This window comes from Podarcis muralis, chromosome 5 (genome assembly GCF_964188315.1).
Source record: "Podarcis muralis chromosome 5, rPodMur119.hap1.1, whole genome shotgun sequence".
In the NCBI taxonomy this organism is placed as follows: Eukaryota; Metazoa; Chordata; class Lepidosauria; order Squamata; family Lacertidae; genus Podarcis; species Podarcis muralis.
The window spans coordinates 38774889-38796268 of NC_135659.1; the positions used below are offsets into that span (position 1 = coordinate 38774889).

The window sequence follows — 21380 nt, forward strand, 5'->3', positions numbered from 1 at the left end:
AGTACTTAATTCGTTCCGGAGGTCCGTACTTAACCTGAAACTGTTCTTAACCTGAAGCACCACTTTAGCTAATGGGGCCTCCCGCTGCTGCCCCGCCGCTGGAGCACGATTTCTGTTCTCATCCTGAAGCACTATTTCTGGGTTAGCGGAGGCTGTAACCCGAAGCGTATATAACCTGAAGTGTATGTAACCCGAGGTACCACTGTATTGCATAAATATATAGGCTTCAACACTTTGGAAGTCCTGGAACAGGTTTTCCCAAATTTGGGTCTACAGCCGTTTTTGGACTACAGTTCCCATCATCCCTGACCACTGGTCCTGCTTGCTAGGGATGATGGGAATTATAATCCAACAACAGCTGGAGACCCAAGTTTGTTGCTGCTCTCTGTGTTTTCCCCATACAAGGTTCATTAAGGTGGAAAAGGCACCAGCATCAATCTGTGCTAGGGAAACTGAGGTGGGAATTATTACCCTCTCCTCTGTTGGTAAAGGCAAAACAGCAAAAGGTGAGGTAGCTGTTTTATTCCTCCTCACAAAGATGGAATTCTGGTGAAGTATTTTTTTTTTAATCTGAAGAGGGTGACAAGTAGGTTGGGAGAGTTTAAAAAGCTTGCAAAATCTTGTTTGGTTTAATGTTTTTATGAATATGCATTCATATTTATATTTATACTAAAGAGTAACTTGTCTCTCAAGTGCCTAGTTCAGTACTGCTTGCATAAAGTTTATGTGCTGACTTTTGGCATTGACTTGCTACTCAGAATTATTTTATTGCTATTTGGGAGAGAATGTTGACAGTATGTAGATACCATTGATAAGTATCTATGAATTATTGGGTCTTTTTAAAGCACCACCATAAAATGAAACGGGATGTTTCCAGTAACAGAAAAGCAGCTGAGCAATAGAAATGTATCACTTAATTTCCCTGTGGGGACAGATGCCCTCCAGGGCAGGGTTGGTGTTACTGGAATAAGGAAGATTCCTCAGACAGTTTTTACAGCTTATCGTTATAGATGTTTCCTAAGGTAGCTTTTTAACCCTTCTATAAATTTAAGCTTCCAATTGGATTTTATGGATAGTGTATGTTAAAAGTGATAGGTGGTTTCTGCTGTAATTTTATCTTTTCCTCATTTACAGTTATAAAAATCTTGTTTTTTAAAATCATGGCAGATGTTAAGTCTTACACAGATATGACTTCGCTGATAAATATCACTATTACATACCAATTGTATCGGTATGTAATAACGGCAGCTTTGGACATTGTAAAGAAGTATCAGTATCCAGAGATTCAGTCACTAATGAATTCAGCTTGTGGGAACTTCTTTTGTAAGGTCCACAGCCACTTTAAAAGTAGTTTTAGCCCACTACTCTTGTCACCAGGCAGGGAATGGAAAAGCAAAATGGTTCCTGAAGTTTGGCTGCAACAAGATTAGCCAAGGCAGCAAAAATTTGTGTTTTACAGCCCCCGCCCTATTCTGGAAAGCAAAATCCTTAGAAATTTCCTGTTTTTTTTTCACTGGAGAGAAGCAGTTTGTATTTTCTCTTGTATTGATATGGATGCTAACAGTTTTTCTAACCTTTTCTTTGAAATGGTAGGATCTATTTAAAGCATCATTCAGTGAAGCCATGAGAGCAGTATTTTACATATACCTCTGAAGCTGGTGTAAAGTTAAGCTGAGATAAAATATTTTTTAAATAATATAACCGGTATTGTTTGCTCATTTTAATTTGATAGCTATATTGGGACCCTGGCATTTGAATTCCTTAAAACTGTTTCAATCTTAACAAGATAATGCAGCTTCTCATGTATGAGTTTACTAACTGTCAAGTGGGTTCAAAAAAGTTAATTAACCACAGTCATATCCAACAGATCACTAGATGGTGCAGTTGTTGTACTGATAGCATATACCTCTGTGCCAATGGTGTAATCCTCATACATTAAAATGGATGGTTTTTTCCCCCAATACAAAAATCAGGGTGTTAGTAAAGGCAAAACAGCAAAAGGTTGAGGTAGCTCTTTTATTCCTGCTCAAAACCATTTGCTCTTTTCAATAAGAAGCAGAATGTTAGCATTTGGGTAATGCTTTTTATTTTACTTGCAATTCGTATCCTGTGTGGCTCAGGTGTTGTGAAGCTTACAAAACTGCTCACATAAAACAAAAAAACACACACAAAAAACCAGAAACCATAAATAGTAAATCCAGAACAACAGCAATTCCAATTACACATACTCAAATGCTCAGAAGAATAAAATAAACCTTTTAAAAGCATAATATATATAATACAGGGTGAGTCCTTTAAAAGAGTCCCCGTGGTTACAGAGTACACATGTTCCACGGGGCCTCTTTTAAAAGACTCATCCTGTATAAGCCTTCCAGATATTCAACCATGTATCCTCAAGAAACTGATGTCTATATGAAATATGTTCAAATATAGCCTAAGCAGTGAGGTCTTCAGACCATTGCGTGGGTATTTATCCATCAGGTCTCAAAGCATCTTAGCAACCATAAGGACTCACAAAATCCCCTTTGGTTGTCCTGCCTATTAATCCCCATACTACAAAAAGAAAAATTGTAGTACATAAAATATTTCACCATTACAAAACTGATACACACAACACAACTTCAGACCAAAAAGTAAATATCACTGGACCACACCATACGTTTCAAGGAGGCATTTTCAACATTGCACCTCCAACATCTGTCTGCATTGGCCTGTGGCTTCCTATACCAAAAATAGTGTTTTTGCTGGATCGAATTTGTTTCAAATCTAAATAAACACTCTTGTTTATATTCTAAAGCAATTTCCCATTGTTTAGGCTGTATTCAAATCCCCTGTTTCACACCTCCCTAAGTTCCTGTACTTCGACTGGTCATTTCTTCGTCAGAGGGCAAACAGGCAAATTTAGCAGGGGATCAAATACTTTCCCCCCTCACTGTACATAGATACATTAAGCATTTGTAAACAAGAGTTTGGCTTTTTGTAAGGATCCACCAATACCCTCCAGCAATCTGGAAGCTGCTGCAGGACTCGAAGCAGATGGTCCATAAACAAGTGATGTGATTGAAGATACAGTACTGTCATCTGGCACTCACCAGTAACTGATGTTCAGATTGTAAAGTAGGAAATGACAATAGCATTGCATTTGAGCTTATCAGGTGATCTAATGTACATATCCCACATTCAACCCATTGGTTCTACAAACACAAGGCTGCCTATCTTCACATTTGAGTTACCAATAAAGTTAATTTAGCATGAGAATATGGGTCAAATAGTAACTGACGAGAAATAAACGCTGTGTCTCTCTAGCTGCCAAAACTGAAAGCGGTATAGGCCCTTTTTATTATGTGTATGCCTTCAAATATGTCCTCTGCAAAGCGCTAGACGTCTTGTAAGTGAACGCAACTCTGAAATCCCAGATCGCGCTGTTCATTCAAGTGACATAGCGGTGTCTGCAGCATATTGCGTTTCCTTGGGCCACTGACGTTTTCGCAACTATAAAAATTCAGCACGTTGGGAGCCGGGCGCCTATCCGCTATTTACATGGAATAAACCCCTAAATCCGCACGTGCCGCTATCTTGGGTGACTAGGAAATGGGCGGGAGTTGCTTCCCGCTAGATGGCATCAGCGCCTCTCTATACTTCTATATGATTTTTTTGGGTTTTTTCCCTGGGATTCGCCGCGATTGTCAAGTTCATTTTCCTGTTTTGTAGCTGCGGTTAGGAACCGCGCTTCATGAGCGATTCGACCAACCACTCTCCGATGGAGGCAAAACTGCGGCTAGGTGTGTAAAGGAGCCGCGGAAGTGCAACTTAAGCTTGAGCGGTCCCGAGCGGTTTCTAAGGGCGAGAAATCCTCGACGGAGCACCCGCGCTTGGCAAGCCTAGTAAGTCTCGAAGCGGCGGATATGGGCACCGGGGTTGGCAGAGGGAGGATCATCCACGGGACTTCCGACGGCGACTTCCCTGCCATCCATCCTCGAGTTCAAAACAAGGTCTGCTGAACGGTTTCGCTGGCGGACGGAAGACCCCCTTTCCGCGCCGGGCAGGTGCAAGAAAGCGGATGTCGTCCCTCTTTCGGCGCTGCGGGAAGGCCGCCCGCCCCCGCCCCCGCCCCGCGGCCAGACCCAGATCAATGGAGCCGCTCCGCCGTCGGGGCTCCGCCCCCCGCGCCTGCCTTTAAAAGGCAGCCGCGGCTCGCTCTGCTCCTTTAGCTGGTCTGGCTTGTGGCCGTCTAGCGCGCGCACCCAGCTGCCTTCTCGCGGGCGCCCCACCATGGGATGGGCCTGCCCCGCTGCCCGCCCCGTCCCGCTGCCCCGGCCGCTCCCGCCGCCCTCCCGACCAGCAGCAACATGACTTCCTACGGGCCCTACGAGGGGCGCTTCAACTGCACGCCCATGGCGCTGCTGAGCGCCGCGGCGGCGGGCCGGGAGAAGGGCAACGCCACCAGCCCGGAGGTGTGCGGCTCGGTGTCGGTGGTCTTCGCCCTGACCATGATGACCACGGGCCTGGTGGGCAACGGGCTGGCGCTGCTGCTGGTGTACCGCGCCTACCACAAGAAGCAGAACGCGCGCAAAAAGTCCTTCCTGCTCTGCATCGGCTCCCTGGCCCTGACCGACCTGACCGGGCAGCTCCTCACCAGCCCCATCGTCATCGCCGTCTACCGGGCCGGCCGCGACTGGCGGGCGGTGGACCCTTCCCTGCGCCTGTGCACCTTCTTCGGCCTCAGCATGACCGTCTTCGGGCTGTGCCCGCTCTTCATCGCCAGCGCCATGGCCGTCGAGAGGACCTTGGCCATCCGCGCGCCCCACTGGTACTCGGCCCACATGAAGACGCGCGTCACCAAGGCCGTCCTGCTCAGCGTCTGGGTGGCCGTGCTGGCCTTCGCCTGCTTGCCCGTGGTGGGCGTCGGGCGCTACGCCCTCCAGTGGCCCGGCACGTGGTGCTTCATCAGCGCCCGGGATCAGGGGGGTCCCCACGTGGGCAACGTCATCTTCGCCTCCACCTTCGCCTTCCTGGGCCTCTTCTCGCTCGCCGTCACCGTGGCCTGCAACTTGGCCACCATCGTCGCCCTGGTTTGCCGCTGCCGCTCCAAAAACTCCGCGTCTCAGTCCAGGAGGCAGTGGGGCAGAATCACCATGGAAACCTTGATCCAGCTGCTGGGGATCATGTGTGTCCTCTTTGCCTGCTGGTCGCCGCTCTTGGTAGGTGGACAACCTGTCTCTTGTGTCTGTGTGTGTGTGGCGGACTTTACTGTAGAATAGCTGGCTACCCACCACCCCCTTGGGAAAAAATATTTTTTTTAAAAAATAAATCTGTGCGCAGAATAAAATATATGTGAATCATTCCTTTTTTGGACAAATGTAAATAAACACGAATCTTTATGGTTTGCATTGCCCATTTGGAGGGCTTGAATAAAAAGGTAAAGGTAAAGGTACCCCTGCCCGTACGGGCCAGTCTTGACAGACTCTAGGGTTGTGCGCCCATCTCACTTAAGAGGGCCAAAAAGAAGTCATGAGCAAAAATAGAAAGCATAGCTTCTGCTTTTAGCCCTCTGATGAGGACAGCAAATAACTTCTGCAAAACTTCCCAAGTTTTACCATAATGCTAGAAACAGGTAGGTAGCCGTGTTGGTCTGATGCTGTCAAAATATATAAAAAAATTGTCCAGTAGCACCTTAGAGACCAACGGAGTTTGTTCTTGGTATAAGCTTTCGTGTGCATGCACACTTCTTAAGATCATAATGCTAGAAAGTGAGTGAGCAGGAGAGAGGGAGTTGGCAATGCAAGGGAGCCTATTATTGGATGTTATGCTAAGCACTTTGCGCAGGTATATTATTTGGAAAACTTATTTCCTGCCTTCCAGTTTCTTTAGATGTCTTAAATGTTCTTTGAAGAGTTGTGCACACTCTTGGCTGCGTCAGGCTAGAGTTGAACACAAGTTTTAAGGAAAGATGAAAGGGTTGAGAGAGAGCTTGCTTCCCATGTCCCTCCTGCCCTCTGCTCATTTCTTTTGCCGCTCTGGTGCTTCCAGCCCAACAGGTTTTGCAAACATTTGAAGCAGTGTGAAGAGGTTTTTCACCAGAAGTTAAAGTAGGGTGACTGTACACACCTGAAGCATCTCTGCTTCTCTCATATGGGGAAGTAGGAAGCAAAGCTGCTTTAAACCAGCTGTTCAGCTAGCTCAGTATTGGTGGGCAGATCTCCAAGATCTCTCCCATCAAGTTGCTACCTGTACCTTTTTAACTGGAAATGCCAGGGATTGAACTCTGTGCCTTCTGCATGCGGAACATGTGTTCTGCCACTGAGCTATGGACTGCCCTCAGCACTCTGTAAAAACAGTATTGATCATCCCTCCCCCCCCCCCCCCCCCCGCTTAACAGTCTTTAAAAAGAGGACGAGGCATAAAAATTACTGGACTTACTCTAGCTATTTTAGAAATGGTTGCAACATTTTAAGCCACACAAGTATAAGAAACGAGAGCCCCAAATGATATTTGAGCACCAGGTTGACTTGTAACCTTTTTAAATAAATTAGAGAATAACTTGGGGAAGCGTGTGGGGCACCAGTTGATGACACAAACCAGTTGCCATGCTTTTCTGTGAAAGAAAGAAAGAAAACACATGTTTTATGTGCCAAAATGCAGCTATTTCCCTATGTAAGATGGGTGGAGCAATTTAAAAGCTCCAAGTGTGGGGGGGAGGGGGGTTTACTGAACATTTCTCCTGTCGCCATGTCCCACCAAGACACCACAGACCTTCAGTTCAGACTGGTCTTTGGACTTGCTACATCATAGCCTTTCGTAAAAATTGCCATCTTTATTGGGATTTATGGGTACATTTTGTCTACTCTGTTTTCACAGTTCTGATTGCTCTCTTGCATTTTACTTTGCATGCTCTTGCCATTAAGCTACGTTGAGCACCATTTGGTGGAAAGGCAGGCTATAAACTTGACAAAAAACAAGCAAGTAGAAGCTGCTTAATCCTCTTACTCTTCATTCTGTCCCCAGCAGGGGTTATTTTTGGGTTCTCTCAGCCTCACCAGGAGAAAAACAGCTGAGGCAAATGGGTTTCTTGCCCATGCATCATTTTAAGTTGTGCTCTCTCTTAGAAATCAGTAGCGAACTTCCTGCTCCTGACATGTGGGTCTGTCATAATCGTGTTTAGATTGACTGTGCTGTAGTTCTATATCAGGCTGATCTAGCAAAAGGGATGTTTGATCTTTGAAGTCTTTTCCTAGGCCCTATTTATACAGCTCAGCAAACTTCATCACTGTTAAGCTAAACATGTTCCACCCCCCAGTTTCACTAGTCCAACGCAAAGAGAGGACTGAATTTCCTCTGCTTATGAAACTCCAGAGAAGCTGTTGCCACCCATGACAGGAGAAAAAGAAAAATAACTGTTGCGGGATGTTTAGATGAGCAGGGAGAACGAAATGTCCCTCTTGCGATTCCCTTGCCACATGCAACTAGTAGTGCATGTTGCATTTAGTTTCATGCATTTCTTATGTTTCTGTCCTGCCTTGTCTCTGACATGGAACCGTGGTTCTTTCTCCCTTTTAGCTTTAAAATGCTGCTGTAGCAAAGTAGGTCAGATGTCAATGTAAGAAAACAAACAAGTAAATAGAAATAAATGAGGTTAGGTGGAGACCAGGAACCTGTGGCATCTCAGATCTTGTTGGACATCAACCCCCAGGCAGAATGGTCAGTGGATGGAGATGATGGGAGCTTAGACCCACAGGTTCCCCATCCCTGGGTTAAGAGAGAGCGCTGGAGCCAAGGCCAGCCAGTGAACTGCTTGGGTGAGGCCATGTTTGCCTTATTGAAGTCTGGTTTTCTCATTGCTACATTACATTGGTTCCCTTTCCTAGAGCGGCTGGGGCAACTCAGTCAAATGGGTGGGATATAAGTAATAAATTATCATTGTGCACAAACGCTTATAGAGAGAGCTGGGCATGCATTTTAGGCTGTAATTAAGAGCAATGGTGAGTATATCATCATTGGGCTGTAACTGAGAGCAATGATGAGCTACCCAAAACACTGCTCTGGCATAAGCCTCCCAGACAAGTGGCACTTGCAGCAACCAGATGTTTGTCAAGGAAGAGAATGGTAGGGAGTGGCTGAATCCAGGCCCTTTGTTTCCCTTTCTGAGCAGACCAGTTGTGAATATCCAGCAACGCTACATATGCACAGCCCTGAGAGGTATTCTTATATGCGCCTGCTTCCAGGACGCTAGTTGATTGTGGCGATAGTTTGCCTTTGCTCATCTGAGGTGATAAAGGATTCCTCAGGATTTACCAAGGATTTCCTGGGTGAGGAAGATCTTGTGGTTACTGCATTGGGAGGAAGCTCATAAAAAGGTTAGAATTTTGTTGAGAATAGAGAATAGATTGTACCTTTGAGCACCTGTGAAGTGGGACTGAATGAATCAAGAGCTCGCATGTTAAATACATCAGTGCATTTAACAGGAATGGCTCGCATGTTAAATACATCAGTGCATTTAACAGGAAACAGCATCAGCTAAAGAGGGGCTGATAATTGTGCAATGGAGGATTTAACCCTTTCTTCCCCTATTGCAGTCCTAAGGAAAACCCCTCTTCTAAAAGAAGCTGTTTGCATTAGAAGCAAACTCCCAACTTGAGAGGGAGAGATTTTCATCAAGACCACAGCAGATAAGGAGAGGGCTTAGTTTTCCACCCACATTCAGATTCACACCCCTGCCCCCATACCAAACAGATTCTATTTACATAGTTTTAAAAGCAACCTGGAGCAAGTTAAATGGAGAGAGTGAGCATTTAAACTCCCTTCTAGAGTGGCCTTCAGAGATTCCTGGGTGAATGAGTACTTTGTAAAGTGAGGTCAGATACAAATGAGATATAGAAGGTATAAATGTCAACAGTAACCCATTCACAAAGAATGTGTAAGTAAATAACCCAGGAAGCCCCATGTGGATGAGATCATTACATTTTGAAATGCATTTACATGGATATAAAAAGACATTTAACAACCAGAATTTCGCTCTCAATCAGGACATGGAGTGAATGTTTCTCCAGCCCTTGGGCCCTAAAATGTTGGTGACCCCTAGTCTACAGTGCTGTGCTTCTTTCTCCTCCAGCTAACACGGTCATATGATGGCCCAGTTTGCTATCTGCTAAAGTATTGGCTCACTTGGCCTTGACTCAATTATAGTTCTAAGTATCAGATGCCGTGGTTTTACTTGGTTAAAACTATGTCTTCACCCATCACAGGGAGGACCAGAAATTGCAATACTGTAGATGTTTGTTAATCTTTTGGAAGAGAGAACACGTCTTTAATTTCAGTATGGGGGGGATGAAAAGGTGCTCTAACATAACTAACATGCTTATTTTAAATTAAAAAAATGAGTTTCAGATAATGAATACTACTGAATCATGATGAATGATGACAATTAATTTAAAAGAGATCTGACCTCCCTTACGTATAATAGATCAAAATGTCATGTTACTAATTAATATTTTCAAAATATTATTTCAAATGTTTAGCAAATGTCCAAGCATGCAGTCTTTTTTTTTTTTTTTTTTTTTTTTGTCAATATTGCCTGTACAGTAGATACAGCATAAGATTGGAAAAGGTCTAGTCTAAAAACTGTCTGAAGTCCACAGCTTGGTTGGGAAACATTGATTCATCTTGTCCTCTATGTGGTCTATAAGATCTGATCATTTGGTTTATTTCACAGAAAAGGAAACTGAGATTTAATCAAATTGCTAAGGCTATCTCAACCTTATCTTAGTGGCTGGGGAAACTCAGCCAGATGAGCAGGGTATAAATAAATTATTATTATTATTATTATTATTATTATTATTATTATCATCATTATCATCATCATCATCATCATCTTCTATGGAATAACAAAAAGACAGTAATCTCTACATATGAGTAAGAAAAATGAGTTTGTACAATCAGCTCAATGGCCCACCCTGTACAATAAACTTCCTGCGATAGTAGATGAGAATAGATTGTCATCTATAGAATTTTTTTGTATAAACTGTCATGTACAAAATGCCAAATAGATGTGGAATGGATAATTTAAAAAATAATAATAATTCCCGACTATTGTTTTCCTGAACGTGAGAATTCCAACATCATTTAGCACCAAGAAAGCATCAGAACAGGCGCATCTCTCTCTCTCAACATAAGCTCTGGGAACCATAAGAAGCTTATACTGAGTCAAACCATCGGTCCACCTAGCTGAGGATTTTCTACATTGATTAGCGGGGGCTCTCATTGGTAATCTCCTAGCACTATGTGGAGATGCCAGGGGTTGAACTTACGACCTTCAGAATGCAAAGTGGATGCTGTACCACTGAGCTATGTCAGTTCCCTTCCAACTCTACAATTCTATGCTTTTGAGATGCTGTGTCAGTATGAACATTTGAATGAGAGATTGGAAACCATAGTCTTGAAGCTCTTTAGGGCAATGGAGGGATTTCATGACTTCAAGCATGCAGAGGCCATCAAAAGTCCTTGGACTTTAGTGAGAATGTGTCAGATACATCTCGCCCTGGCCCTGCCATGCAAGCAGGGTGAAATGACTAAAGCCAGGGGAAGAAGGGGTATAATTAGGGAATGTAGGAACTGGTGTCTGAATTATGCAGCAAGGCATTTTGAAGTGTGGGGGATGTCATTTTGCCTGCCCCTAGCTAGCAACAGGGGGTTTCCTATGGGTTCAGGGCTCTAGGCCCACAGCTTTAGATCTTTGAATTTTGCTGTCACTATTTTCTTCCATTCTGGAAATTGCTTTACACCATGGGTAGGCAAACTAAGGCCCGGGGGCCAGATCTGGCCCAATCTGCCCCGCGGACAGTCCGGGAATCCGTGTGTTTTTACATGGGTAGAATGTGTGCTTGTATTTAAAATGCATCTCTGGGTTATTTGTAGGGCATAGGAATTTCTTCATTTTTTTCCTTCAGAATATAGTCCAGCCCCCCCCCCCCAAGGTCTGAGGGACAGTGGACCGGCCCCCTGCTGAAAAAGTTTGCTGACCCCTGCTTTACACACGCTTCGGTGAATTCGCAGCTCTGAGGGAGTTATGCAAACAGATGCAATGTGGACAAACTCCCTCATTTTTAATTACCCTTTGTTCATTGCTCATAATTGCTGTTCACTGGGCCTTTGTGTTAACAGTTGCTTTCTGTGCTTGTCACAACCACACTCGGCCAACAGCTGGATGAAAGCTCTTCAAGGTGAATATCAACAAGACAACAAAAGAGAAAGAGAGAGAAAGTTCTTTTTCTGATAGTGTGACAAAAGCAACCCAGGTGTCTCATGAGTGGAAATTCACATAATAACTTGAACTTAGCACAGTAGCGAATGACACACTCCTGCCTGTTCCTCTAGTGCCTTCAGGCTCTAGAATAGAAACAACCATTTTCTATTTCCTATATTTCTTTTCCTATAAAACCATTTTTTAATGCCCAATCAAATGTGTTTTAATGCCCTGAATCTAATGTGTTCACAGATTGAAAAACCATGATTCCTGAAAGCTTTTGCCAAACCCAACCCAGGAGAATAAATAGGAGTTATTGCCACATAATGGGGTTCAACATGAGATGAAAGGAGGGAGACTAGGGAAATGGAAACCAAAGTACAGTGGTACCTTGGTTTACGAACGTAATCCGTTAAGTCCATTCTTAAACCAAAACTGTTCTTAAACCAAGGCGTGCTTTCCCTAATGAGGCCTCCCTCCGCTGGTGCCCTTCCAGCGTTCGGATTCTGTTCTTAGACCGAGGTAAAGTTCTGAAACCAAGACACTATTTCCGGTTTGGCGGAGTTTGTAAACCCGTTCTTAAACTGGACTGTTCTTAAACCGAGGTACCACTGTACCATTAATTGTAGTACTGAAATTATTGGGGAAGAGATTAAAATCCCTTTTGTTTCGATGGGGTATAAAATTTCCAGAGAGCCTAAGTGTCCAGTCTAGAGAAATCTAAGACTAACATGGGGCAGGGTTTGTGTGACTTGTTGCTTTATGTCTGTGCTAGGATAGGACTCCACTCTGTTTCTAAACACAGGAGTCCACTCGTGACTGTCGCTTTTGCATAGCTGCTTCTCGGATCCGTACGAAGCCTAGCTGTGTTACTCCAGTTCCAATGAACAGTCTTGAGAAAGGCAACAGGTTGGGGCCTGCACTTAAGGAAGATTTTAAGGAGATTTCCTACCCCTGAATCCTGTGACGTAGGAAGGGGTGTGTGGTGGGTGCGGGTCGCCCCGGGTGTCATCACTGAGGGGGGTGACAAAATGGCAAAAATCTGTGGTTTTTGAAAAAATAACTCCCGTACCCACCGCACGCCCCTTCCTACGCTACTGCAGGAGGACTCTCCCCTTGAGTGATTTCCAGAAACCAGAGGTTTGCTGCCTCCAACTTTGCAGGCAGAGCACAGCCTTTATGGCTAGTAGCCTTCGACAGCTCTCCCCCTTCAAGCAGCGTGGGGCTTGTGTCTGTCCACCGCCTCAGCCACCCTACAGCTGAGGGAGATGCTGCAGAGAAGCTCCACGCAGCGCACCCTGCCTTGGCTCACTCTGCCCCCGGCTGCAGGGCGTGTGCACCGCCCCGGGCACCCGAGCGGCTATCTACACCACTGCCTAGCTACACGTCCTAGCCAAATTATGTCACCCATAGCTTTCTGAAAGCAATAGCCAAGGAAGACATCATAGAAGGTAAAGTGCCCCCTCTAAATTGAGCACTGGTAAAATATAGGAAGGGACACGGGTGGTGCTGTGGTCTAAACCACAGAGCCTAGGACTTGCCAATTGGAAGGTCGGCGGTTCGAATCCCTGCGACGGGGTGAGCTCCCCTTGCTCAGTCCCAGCTCCTGCACATCTAGCAGTTCGAAAGCACGTCAAAGTGCAAGTAGATAAATAGGTACCGCTCCGGCGGGAAGGTAAAAGGCGTTTCTGTGCGCTGCTCTGGTTCGCCAGAAGCGGCTTAGTCATGCTGGCCAAATGACCCGGAAGCTGTCTGCGGACAAACGCCGGCTCCCTCGGCCTATAGAGTGAGATGAGCGCACAACCCCAGAGTCGTCCGCAACTGGACCTAAGGGTCAGGGGTACCTTTACCTTGTTAAAATATAGGAAAGAGAGAGCTTCCTTTAAACTGGAACGAGCATATACTCATGCTTCACTTGTGGTAGTCACTGCTTGAACCGCATGATCCACATGATGAGCAAGCTGCCATAGCTGCCTTTTTGCCACCTTGACACATATCCATATGCAGCCCTTCTGGTTATTTCGCTGCGCTTATTCTTCCCACCCCTTTCCAAATGACACGGATTCAACCTGAGATTTTTTGCACCACATGCACCAGTTTTATAATGTGTAAAAAATAAATACCTGTCTTGTTTAAATTGTAAAGGGGGAGGTACTCTGTGATTGAACAGAAGCTTTCCTTCTCTCAGAGTAGACTGAATTCATTCACCTGACCTGAGCACTGCTTGGTCACAGAATTCCAATAAGCATCTAAAGTGAGGAGAAGGACTTTGTACCTTTCCTGGATTCAGCTCAGGAATACCAACATGCGTGTGGACCTAAAAGATTCATTTGATTAAGCCACCCCAGTTATAATAAATTTACTCAACCTCAGTCTCTCTTCCTGCCTCTTGCCCCTGAGCTCAATTTACTAAAAATAATAAGACATTAATAAGTCTGTTGCTATTCCCAAGTGCATCTAATATCAACATTATCTCTTGCTATGTTTATTTCCCTTTCCCTTGCTGCATATTCTGTTAATCTAAGATGTACATTGTTGGCGCATTTAGAAATGGTCTGTCTCTGACTGATCTACTGTATGTTAACTATGTTATGCAGAACATAAAACAAGTGGTACTAGTCTGCTCAAAACTCAGAAGCAACGTACAGTGATTTTAAAGGTTTTGAGTTTTTATACTACACAGTCTTCAAATTTTTACATTCCTGAGATGTATAAATCATCTTGCCTTTTGGAAATGGAACACAGGAATTCTGATCAATCATTGAAGCTTCTTCAGAATGGAGGTGATGCTTTTTTTTAAAGAAGGGTTTCAGGACGTGGTGTGTGCGTGTGTGCTCTAATTAAATGCATCATACACATATTAAAAAGAACATGCTTTCTGGTGGTTTTATTTAGACAGAACAATCTTAATATTGCCTCTCTATATAAGCAAGAGATTAGAGATTGAGCAGAGGGAAAAAGCTGTATGCATTTGCAGTAGAAAGCCATATAAGTTGCGTTGCCTGCAGAGAGGCAAGGGCCAGCGGCAGCATTTTAAAATTCCATCTTGAGTCTCAGCCACGCGCCAAATACCACTACAGTGGTACCTCGGGTTGCAGGTGCTTCAGGTTACAGACTCCGCTAACCCAGAAATAGTACTTCAGGTTAAGAACTTTGTTTCAGGATGAGAATAGAAATCGTGCGGTAGCGGTGGCAGCAGAAAGCCCCATCAGCTAAAGTGGTGCTTCAGGTTAAGAACAGTTTCAGGTTAAGAATGGACTTCCGGAACGAATTAAGTTCTTAACCCAAGGTACCACTGTACTGTGCTTTTGGAAGTGTTTGCAATCAGGGATTTCTTAGTCACAAAATGCACCTAGCGCCCTGCTAATTTCGAACGCTGCTTGGAGGCAGCAATGGAAACCACAGGAGAAGAGAGTGCTTTTGAGCACAGCTCCTGCTTGCAGGTTTCCCGCAGGCATCTCTTTGGTAGGCTTGCCATACACCAGAAAGCTCCTGGTTTTCGGGTGTAAAAATGGTGTTGGGGGGGACCCAGTATGCATGGCAAAGCGATGGAAAAAGCAGCAGAAATTATTATTATTATTAATTACTTATACCTCGCCCATCTGGGTGGCTTCCAACAGATTAAAAATACATTAAAACATCAGTCATTCAAAAGCTTCCCTAAACAGGGCTGCCTTCAGATGCCTTCTAAACGTCAGATAGTTGTTTATTCCTTTGACATCTGATGGGAGGGCGTTCCACAGGGTGGGAGCCACTACCGAGAAGGCCCTCCAAAAAGTTGGAGAAACAACTCCAAAAGCTTAAATATCACTATGGGGGGGGGGAGGTACCCCCCCCCCCCACCCAAAGCTCAACAATTTGTGTTTGTTCTCAAAAAAAGCTTAACAGTTTTGGTGGGTTTCTAAGCTCAGCAACTTTGCAGGTGTCGGGAATTATGGCAACCCTCCTGTTTGGCCACTGTGAGAATATGATGCTGGACTAGATGGAGTCATTGGCTTGGTTCAGCAGGCTCTTCTTATGTTCTTAGGATATGCTGGCAGTCTGGCAATACTGCTTCCTTGCCTGCTACTAGGGTAAATGGTAGCTGTGCTAGCTACATTACATGCGGTTAACTCTGGATCCAACCCTCTATTTTCATAACAAAAGTTGTGCAGCCTTCCCAGCATTGTGGGCTGGCTGTGAAATTTGCCTTCTGCTTAATCATGGTTCATATTGTTATGTACTGAAGTTCTCACCCTGGGCCAGCAGGGGGATACTGTAGATAGTTTTCACTCAGGTCCACGTATGCAAATAAGGGATTGAAAGTGATGTTCAGTGATTGGATAGTTACAGAAAGTGGTTACTGTTGCATTGTAGTGGAGCTCTATATAAGCAGGCTGGCTGAACCCTTCAGTTCAGTTCTGTTCTGGCCTGTGAATAAACAAGAGCTGTTTGAAGAATCGCTGTGTCGTCTGATATGTTCACCCACAACTTAACACATATAGAGCATCCTCCCCCTCTTCAGACCTTCCTCTGATGAGTTCGCACTGGGACGGGGCCAGCGGGGTCATGGCGGTGGGCACAGCCCTGCTCTCCCCCTCCATGCGGTGGGAATAATGTGCAGCAGAACAGCCAAATAATGTGGGTGATATCAGCCGAGTCTCTAAAGAGCCCTTTTAATAAAAGTACCATTCAGAATTTTCAGCCCAAATGCTTTCTTTTCTGCAGAATGGCCAAGACAATTAGTGAACCCAGGCAATATAATTGATTTTCCTTTATGTTCATTAAAATGCTAATTCGGTTTTCATTATTGCCATTGTAAAATATACTGCGTTTGGGGCATAGTAAATGAACCACAGGTGCACTTTAGAATACTCCACATGGGCTTTTGGATTAATTTCTTACTATTTAAGTATGGGAAATATTTTGCCAGAGAACCCGGTGGACCTTAAAATGGGTGAAACTGATCAAGTACCTTTTAAAAGGCACTAAAATATATGGCAGCTGTGTTTTTATAGGCAGAGCTTAGTGAAGGGAAAATAGAAGAAAGAATGCCAACTAATCCATGGAAAAATAAATACCTCTTTGCCTTTCATCAGAAGGTACCCCATGTTTGTCTGTGTTGTATAAAATAAGAGTTGGATTGCAGAGTTGTTGTAAATGCTGATAACATTTTATGGTTATTACATGAGGGAAATGGACTTACAACATAGGCACAGAATGGTGCTTTCGTTCCTCCTTCTGTCCCTTATTAATTTGGAAGTGATGGAAAATTCCAGGGGTCGTGTCCAAGGTTAGTCCTACTCAAAGTAGACCCATTGAAACTGATGGGCCTGGGCAACCTTGGGCCCATTAATTTCACTGGTTCTGCTCCGAGTAAAACTTATTGGATACAATCCCAGATATACACCATAGTTGTTGCTCATTAATTGAGCTTGACTTCAAGGATAGGACTGCCAGCTCACCCAAAAAAACCCCCGAGAAAGTCTTGTTTTGATTCATGCTGGAGTGTTTGTTGAAGGGAGTGTGATAGAGGAATGGTGTGCACACTCAGTCCATGACTCATCATACCTTATACCTTTATATCTCAGCTCAATCATTGCCGTCATCTGCAGGTCATCCCCCAAGTTGGTGATGTGAACTTAGTGTAATCAGCTCAGTCCTATGGAATGCTCTTCTAATAGAGACTCAATAGGCACCTTCTATTTTGATCTGTGAACACTTGCTGAAAAAATTTCTGTACTTTCACGCTTATGCAGGCAATTAAGAATACATATTTCGCCGGGGGCGGGTGATGATCCCAGATTTTTAATTTCCCCTTTTTTATTGTATATGTGTATGACTGTTATAAGCTGCTTTGATTTTTGTTTGCTTGTTTAATGAATACTGGTATACAAATATTTTTATAAATGCAAAATGGCTGCCTTACGTTTACAAGTTTTGCAGTGCTGGAAAAAACCTGCAGAAACTTCAAACAGAGAGAGCTGAGCTTCCAACTGAGAGGACAGTAAGACAAAAGACATGCATGTTTACAGTAGAGGAAGAAATGCCTCTATCACAGCTCCTTCAACTCTCTTAAAAAACATGGTCTACCTCAAGTCTTTTAGAAATTGTGAGGCAAACTCTTATCTTCCTTTGGGAGACATAAATCAAATTAAATGGCCCAGGTCACATTTTGGCATCCATAAATGCAGCCTTCTGGAATGAGGATTGGCATGTAAGAACTAATTGAAGCAGGTAGCGCTACGGTCTCATGACTGTCTTTGATCTGATAGGTTGCAGTGGTTTCAGGGAATGCCGTCAAGTTGCCTTAATATGGCCTATTGTTCCACGTCAAAGAATGTCTTTAAATCATTGACTCTGTCTCTACTGCACTCATTTCCCCTCTTGTTCCCTTAGATTATGATGCTGAAAGTGACGTTCAACCACACCTCTATGGATCATTGCAGAGAATCCTGCAACTCCACCCGAAGCACAGAACTGCAGACAGAGTGCAATTTCTTCTTGACCGCTATCCGCTTGGCCTCACTGAATCAGATCTTGGACCCCTGGGTTTACCTGCTGCTTAGGAAGATCCTCCTGCGAAAGTTTTGCCAGTTGGCAAGTGCCATCTCCTGCCGCTCCCAGGAGGGATGGAAAGGGCGGCACATCATGTTGTCAGACAAAATCAGGCGCACACCGTGAAGCAGGTTGCATGCCAACAACTTTCCTTGCACCGCCACCTTACTGTGAATATGGGCATCCACGTTCTGTCCGTTTCCCTCTGTAACTGAATGGCAAGGACATAATATATTCCATGGACTAGTATTTTCAGTGTCTGCCAGAAATTGTTAACTTATAATGATATAACTAAGAAACCTGCCCGTCTTTTGAAATCCATAGCTAAGAGTGCAGCTTTTTGTGTACGTCCAAAGACATCGCAGGGATTTTTCCTACTGCATGGGAGAAGAACCTGCCATTTAAAAATCAGAACTTTGACTGTATATTCAGTGGCAATTAAGTTATTGAAGACTCAACATTTGTTTGACTCTAAAATTATTGTCAGAAATTTCCTTTGTTTCTGGTCTTCTTTTTGACTCACCGATTTGACCGAAAAGAAGGATAATCCTTTTTCATGCTGATTCCAGAAGAGAGGGATAGGGTGGGAGTTGAGGAATCAAAAATGCTATGGTGTGGGTGTTAATGGCTTGTGTCCTTTCCTTAAAGTTGGGAAAGTAGCAAGAGGCCTGTCAAATGCATGGAGTCACCACACTAATTACTCATTTTCAATAAACACTAAAGGTCTTTTTCAAATGGTAGTTTGTTACCTGTTGTATATTTTCACTTGTTTATGCAAGTTGCCCTTGTTATTTGCTGCTGCAGAGAATCCATGTGTCTACTCTCATGTGAAGAATTTATGTTCTGGAGAAAGCACATTGTCCTAATATTCAAACTACAGCATTTTGCCTCTGAAAAAAATTGTTGCTTCTATATTAGGATTCTTGGCCCTGGAAAGGCAGTGCTTTTCTTCAGTCTATTAGAAGCAGAAATAAACTAGCGGTTCCACAAGGCACTTACTATACAGTTAATTACCCCCTTTTCAGATTATCATAAATACTCTGTTATACCTCTTCTAAGTAATAGTTAAGATTATGATGATGTATTAGATTTATACCTCACACTTTCCTCCAAAGGAGCCCAGGGTTTACTTCTGCGTAAGCATAATAGAAAAATGTCCTGTTCAGGAAAGACCACCTGCAACTTTAATTAGAAGATTCCTCCTTGCAGCTTCTACCTCTAACTGCCTCCTGTTCAGTGTATTTCTAGCTTCATTTCTGACTTTTGATGAAAGGCCTTGTATCTAGCTAGTTCTTCTCTCAACTACTTTTCTTGTAAAAGAGAGAAATGAGTGGGAACTGCTCTCTGCACTCTCATGTTAACTCTGTGTTGAAAATAATCTGCTCAGTGTGAAGTAATTATCATGGGAATGTCAAACATGGGCAGTTTGTTTTATTTTATTCAGGTATTTTTTGGTATTATTTTAAAGTCACATTAGCATGTATCTTTAAAATTGCTTTAGCAATGTTCTCTCCCATTTTATACGTGTTTGAGCTGCTTCATCTACCATGAGGGGAGGTAGTCTTCCTGAAAATAAATTGCTTGTAAATAGTATGTTTTTTCTACTTATGGTTATGAAAGGTTATGACCTTTCACAGTAATTGAAAAGCAGCTGCAGCATGAAAAGACAAAAAAATACTTTTCAAATGAGATTTGGGTATACTGATGTCATTCAGCATCTACTTCATGAATCATTATGAGCAAATATTTGGAATCTGAGCCAAGAAAGACTTTTCTTTTGCTTTTTGACATAGATGGTACATTATAGAAAACCTTTAGACTGGGGTGAAGAAAATTCAAAGGTACATCTGAGTGAGCCTGCATCCCCTAAAGCAGGTAGAGAGGACCTGTAGCCCTGCAGAAGATGTTGGACTTCTTTTCTCAACAGCCTTAGCTAGCATGGTCAATGGGCATGGATGATAGGAGTTGTACTAAGGTACTACAGTACTGTACTACAGTAATATCTGGATGGCAACAGATTACCCATCCTTTATCCTATGGGCTAGAGCAGCCTTTCTCAACCTGTGGGTCCTACAACTCCCATCACCCCTAGCTAGCAAGGGGATGATGGGAGTTGTAGTCCAACAACATCTGGGGACCCACAGGTTGAGAACCACTGGGCTAGAGGAAAGTTTGATAACCCTTTCTTGATTCTGAATTTAATATATATGTGTGTGTTAATAGTTGTCACAGGCGCATGATGTTCGCAGCCTGGTGCTGGGCAGACCACAAAAATAAACACAGTAGATGGGTATTGGGTAAGTTCCACTGAACACAGAGGAGCTTTATTACAAATAAGCATGGATAGAGTTGTCCTTTAAGGTCCCTAAGCATCATTATGTGAGCGAGGAAGGAGAAAACCCAATAGTTATGAAGTCAATGGCAAACTTAACCATCAAAGCTTTTACACTGAATACGTAACCTCATTGTTCCTTGTTGTTCTGGCAATCATATTGTTAATTTAAGTGAAAGTGCAAATAACCACCAAAGGCACTTTGACATTTCGTGAACTGCTTTTTTTCCCTTTTCTTTTTTGAACGAGTCTTGTCTTCCAGGTTGATGTGCTTCTGAGTTTAGTTTGCAGAGACAATAAAGAACTGTCATTATTCAGTCCATAAAAAAAAACACAAGGGAGGGAAAGGATTATAAAGGAATCTTAGAACAATAGTAGCTTAGCCGTTTTGCATCGTGAACGAAACTTAAACATGGTACGATAATCGCCCCTGCTATAGAGTAAAGCTCCTTCTGTTCAAGGTCATGCAGAGATGAATAATGGAAGAAGGAAAATGTCTTCACCCCTAGAACTGACTACCACAAAATGGAATGCTATATATTATAGCAGGCACAGCTTCATGTCGTTTTGTTACCTGAGATGAAATACCTGCTGAAGTCAAGGAGAAGAGAACTTAAGGTTGCTCAAGTTATCCTGGCACCTTGGGCAGAAAACCCCACAGGTGGAGCATAGGAAACTGTCTCAGACAAAGTCAGATCCTTTATGCATCTTGCTCAGTACTGTTAACATTGATTGCCAATAGCTGCTCTGCAGAGCATCAGGCACGAATCCTTCGCAGCCCTACCTGGAGACACCAAGGATCGAAGCAGGGACCTCTTGCATGACCCATCCCAACTTACCCACTCCTTGACAGTAGAATTAATTAGTTAATGCATACTGCACTTCCGTGACATGCAATATCAGCTACCTGAGGCAACAGCCTAGTTTTGCCTAATGGCAGAATTGTGCCCTGTTACTTTATTGTAAGGTCAGCTCTGGTAATAAAACACTCTGCTCTGACTGGGGGGAAGGAAACACTGGCAAGCTAGAAGCACAGACAAAATCTTTTTTCCTTTTTTCTTTACTTTGTATTTAAAATGCCTGTGGAATGGGGGAAAAAGCCTCTTTTTAAAAAATTCAAGCCTCACTGTCAAAATATAAACCAAATCAAAGCCATCCTGTATTGCCCTAAGCCCTGTGTACACATGGACCAAGGAAAGTAGAATCGCACCCACTGGCTGTACCCACAACATCCACAGTTTATTCCAACCCCTGGACAGTGCCCATGTGTGT

The 21380-nt window shown here is 43.6% G+C and overlaps 1 protein-coding gene across 1 annotated transcript; it reads left to right on the forward strand.

Annotated features, from left to right (window-relative positions):
- Positions 1–2369: 2369 nt before the first annotated feature.
- Positions 2370–19369, forward strand: PTGER3 (prostaglandin E receptor 3). Its single transcript, XM_028733093.2, has 2 exons — positions 2370–5201; positions 17618–19369. The coding sequence occupies exons 1-2, from the start codon at positions 4278–4280 to the stop codon at positions 17900–17902; spliced, it is 1209 nt and encodes a 402-aa protein (XP_028588926.1). The 5' UTR covers positions 2370–4277; the 3' UTR covers positions 17903–19369.
- Positions 19370–21380: the final 2011 nt, after the last annotated feature.